We start from the raw sequence: 3,304 nt of genomic DNA on the forward strand, positions 1-3,304 counted from the left end.
AGCACCACGCCACCGCCTCCACCGTTGACCTTGGGGGTGGGCGCCAGCCCGTTGGTGACCGAGGTGCCTGTGGACAAGAGAAAAGGACGGAGATACTCGAGACGCGGAGCAGGAGCCGAGTCTGGCTACTTGGCGTGTGGAGAGCAGCACCGCCCGACCCGACAAAGGTGTGGGGAGGCGCATGCCTCACATCCAGGACTCTAGGAGGCCTAGGCAAGAGGATCCCAAGTTCAAGCCCAGCTTGGGCAACTGCAGGAGACTTAAAAGGGAAGGAGATGTAGCTCCATGCAAAGGCCCTGGGTTCAAGCTGCAGTACTGACGAAAACAAGAAACTGCCAACCGCGGGACCTGGGCGGGTCCCTGGGCACCACGGGACTCACCAAGCACCAGGATGGGGCCCTGGGGGCTGCAGCTCCGCTCCTTCTCGGCACGGATGGGGCACCACGACCCATCAGCCAGGAACTCGATCTCGTCGGCGTCCTCACACTCACTCAGGATCTTGGACAGGAGCCTGGGGCGAGGCAGGCAGGCGGCTGACAGGGCTGCCCCCTCGCCCCGTCCCTGGACCCCGCACATCACGGCTCACTGCGCCTCGCCCCATGCCCACAGTGCCCGACCCCCCCCCAGTTGGCCCATCCTGCTTGCAGGTGGAGAGAGAGGTCCTGGACTGGGAGGCAAGGTCCCAGGTAACAAGGCTGGGGCTCCAGGGCCACGTCCCACAGAGAAGGGCTCCCCGAGGGTGGGGCTGGGAAGACATCCCAGGGGAACCTGGGAGTCACCCCGCTCGGGCAGTGTGGCAAGGTGGTGGAGCCCGTGCAACAGCTTCTGAGCCAAGGAGCCTCCTCTAGGCAGCCTCGGGACCACACCAGGGACTGGGGTAGCCAGGGCCAGAGAGGGGCACAGCCACCTGCCCTGGACCTGGCAGTCCGGAGCTGTCAAGAGCTGCTCCTGGCTGGGGGAAGGCAGCTCGGGGCACAGCTGCCAGGCTGGGAACAGAGCACCCATTGAGGCCCAGCCCACGTGCCCAGTCCCAGGGGCCCCTCACGCCTCCCATGTGCAATCGTGGGAGCAGCGGCTGGGGCCCTTCAGGGAGGACCTGGGCTCAGCACTGGCCAGCCCTGGGTTCGAATTGCCAGGCTGTGCTAAGCCGGAGTCTCTTCATCAGTAAGGTGGGGAACCTGAGGGTGCAGCTCGGTGGTGAGCACTTGCCTAACTGCAGGTAAAAGAAAGGCAAGAGAACTCGGGGCCCAATCCCCGTGACAGGGACAAACACGAGAAGTGGGAGGGGTCCCTTCGAGGAGCAAAACCTATCTCACGGGGAGCTTGGCCCTGGGGTCTGGGGTTGAAGGCCCCCTGCCTGCCCCGGCACAGGTGTGTGGCACCTCAAGAAAGCAGAGAGGCAGCCTTGCACCCTGCCTAGCAGAGGCCCCTCCGTCGATGCAGACAGGGCTGTTTCCCAAAACCTCAGACCAAGGTAGTTACCTTTTTGGGGAGCAAGGACCCACCGAACCCTCTGCAGCAGGGGAGGCCTCAGGACGGAACCCACAGATGGGCTGGGCATCTGTCTCTCCACCTTTCTATGCAGAACAGCAGAATGGCATCGAAGGGGCACTCTCGGCCCCGTCCTATCTGAGAAGGACCTGAACCCGCACGCTCATCACGGAGGCACCGCGCTGGTCTGAGGCCCTAGCTGCATGGCTGATCGGGCCTGCAGGGCAAAGGCTCTGATGGTGCTCCCGGAAGGAACAGGCCTTCGTGCTGAGGACGGCTAACACACGAGGACGAGGGCCAGGGCCTGCAGGACGGGGCGAGCCCACGCCAAACTCACCCATCGATGATGAGCTGGTCGTAGGGGGCTGGTTTGTCACACACTGGGCACATCCAGGTGGGCTTCTTCTCGTTCATCTGCAGGTAGAAGACGGCATCGAAGCACTGCAGGTGTGCACAGGTCTCCGCCCGGCAGGGCACCGAGAGCCGCATCTTCACCAGCTGTGGACACAAGGAGCGGAATGAGCCCAGGCCCCGTTCTGGTTCCCACTGCACCACGCTGTGTTTTCGTCTTTATTCACTGCCGTGGGACATCAAGGACGTACACCCAAGGCCAGCCCTGCCCTCTGGTGCTCCCGTGATGGCAGAAACAGCCACCGTGGCGACTGAGGAGTCCCAGGGCCAGGTGGCTCTGGTGGAGGGACAGGCGGGGACCCCTCACACCCACTCACCGGGCAGATGAGGGAGACCCGCACACCGGTGGTGGCGATCTCGCTGTCGGGGTCCAAGCGCAGCTTCTCCTTGACTGGGGAGGGGATGGGGTGGCGTCAGACGGGAGGGCCCCGGTGGTCGGGGCTGGGCGCACACCCCCCGGAACAGGAGCTTCCCTGACACACAGGCCCGGAGTCAGGCTGTACAGCTCGGGGCCAGCCCGTGCCTTGGAAGCGGGCAGCCGATGTGGGCTTCTGGTGACCCACAGGGCTCTTGCAGAAAGAGCAGGAAGCACACAGCCACCCGCAAAACCCTCTGAGACCCTGCTGCTTCTGCAACCGAGGCAGTTTCTCAAGGACACGGTGGGGCTAAAGCTGGGCTGGCCTGACGAAAACTGCCAGGACCCACGGCCCCTTCTACTGCCGAAGCCCGCACCCCGACAGAGGGACGCGGCTCTGCTGCTCGCCACACGGTCTGGGGTGGCTCACAGAGCAGCTGAAGGCCCTGTGCGAGGCGACCCCCCACCAGGAAGACACCGCGCGGGTGAGCACGTGAGGGCAGCTGGCTGGCGGTGAGGCCGAAAAGTCCCCTGGGCGGGCACACTGGAAGGCCACTCCACCTGCTGGGGGCCACGGCGGGTCCCCCTGGGGTTTCCTTTTTTCCTATTTTTTTGTTTTGAGACAGGGTCAGGTTGGCCTTGAATTTTACTGATCCTCCTGCCTCAGCTTGCCAGAGTCCTGGGATTACAGGTGGCCTGTGCCCCACGCTCAGCAGCTTCTAGGTTTTTTAAATGCTCTACACACAGTACAAAACAGATACCAGCCAGCCAGCCCCTTTACTCTTCCAACCCCCTACTGCTCCTCCATCCACCCTCTTGCTCCTCCAGATCCCACCGCCAGAAACTCCTACAAGCACTGGGCCCAGTCAAACCCAGCAAAGGTACAGTCCGGTCCCCTGGGGGGCATCCACCCCGGCTTCGAGCTCACCTAGCGCTTTGCACAGCTCCGGGTGCTTCACCCCGATGGTTTCCAGCCTTTGCAACAGCTCAGCTGAGGTCAACTGCCTCACCAGGTACAGCGCCGCTGAGTAGCTCTGTGGGGGGCGG

General features: G+C 63.6%; 1 protein-coding gene across 1 annotated transcript in view; it reads right to left on the bottom strand.

Moving 5' to 3' along the window:
- Positions 1-3,304, bottom strand: part of Pias4 (protein inhibitor of activated STAT 4) — a 17,336-nt gene that overhangs the window by 1,259 nt on the left and 12,773 nt on the right. Inside the window, exons 6-10 of the mRNA XM_033759614.1 lie at positions 3,186-3,291; positions 2,220-2,293; positions 1,829-1,989; positions 381-511; positions 6-67 (exon numbers count right to left, since the gene is read on the bottom strand). Coding sequence (XP_033615505.1) covers positions 6-67; positions 381-511; positions 1,829-1,989; positions 2,220-2,293; positions 3,186-3,291 — 534 coding nt within the window. The remainder of the gene's footprint in view (positions 1-5; positions 68-380; positions 512-1,828; positions 1,990-2,219; positions 2,294-3,185; positions 3,292-3,304) is intronic.

This window comes from Fukomys damarensis, unplaced genomic scaffold (genome assembly GCF_012274545.1).
Source record: "Fukomys damarensis isolate Sample0158 unplaced genomic scaffold, DMR_v1.0_HiC HiC_scaffold_37, whole genome shotgun sequence".
Lineage (NCBI taxonomy): Eukaryota > Metazoa > Chordata > Mammalia > Rodentia > Bathyergidae > Fukomys > Fukomys damarensis.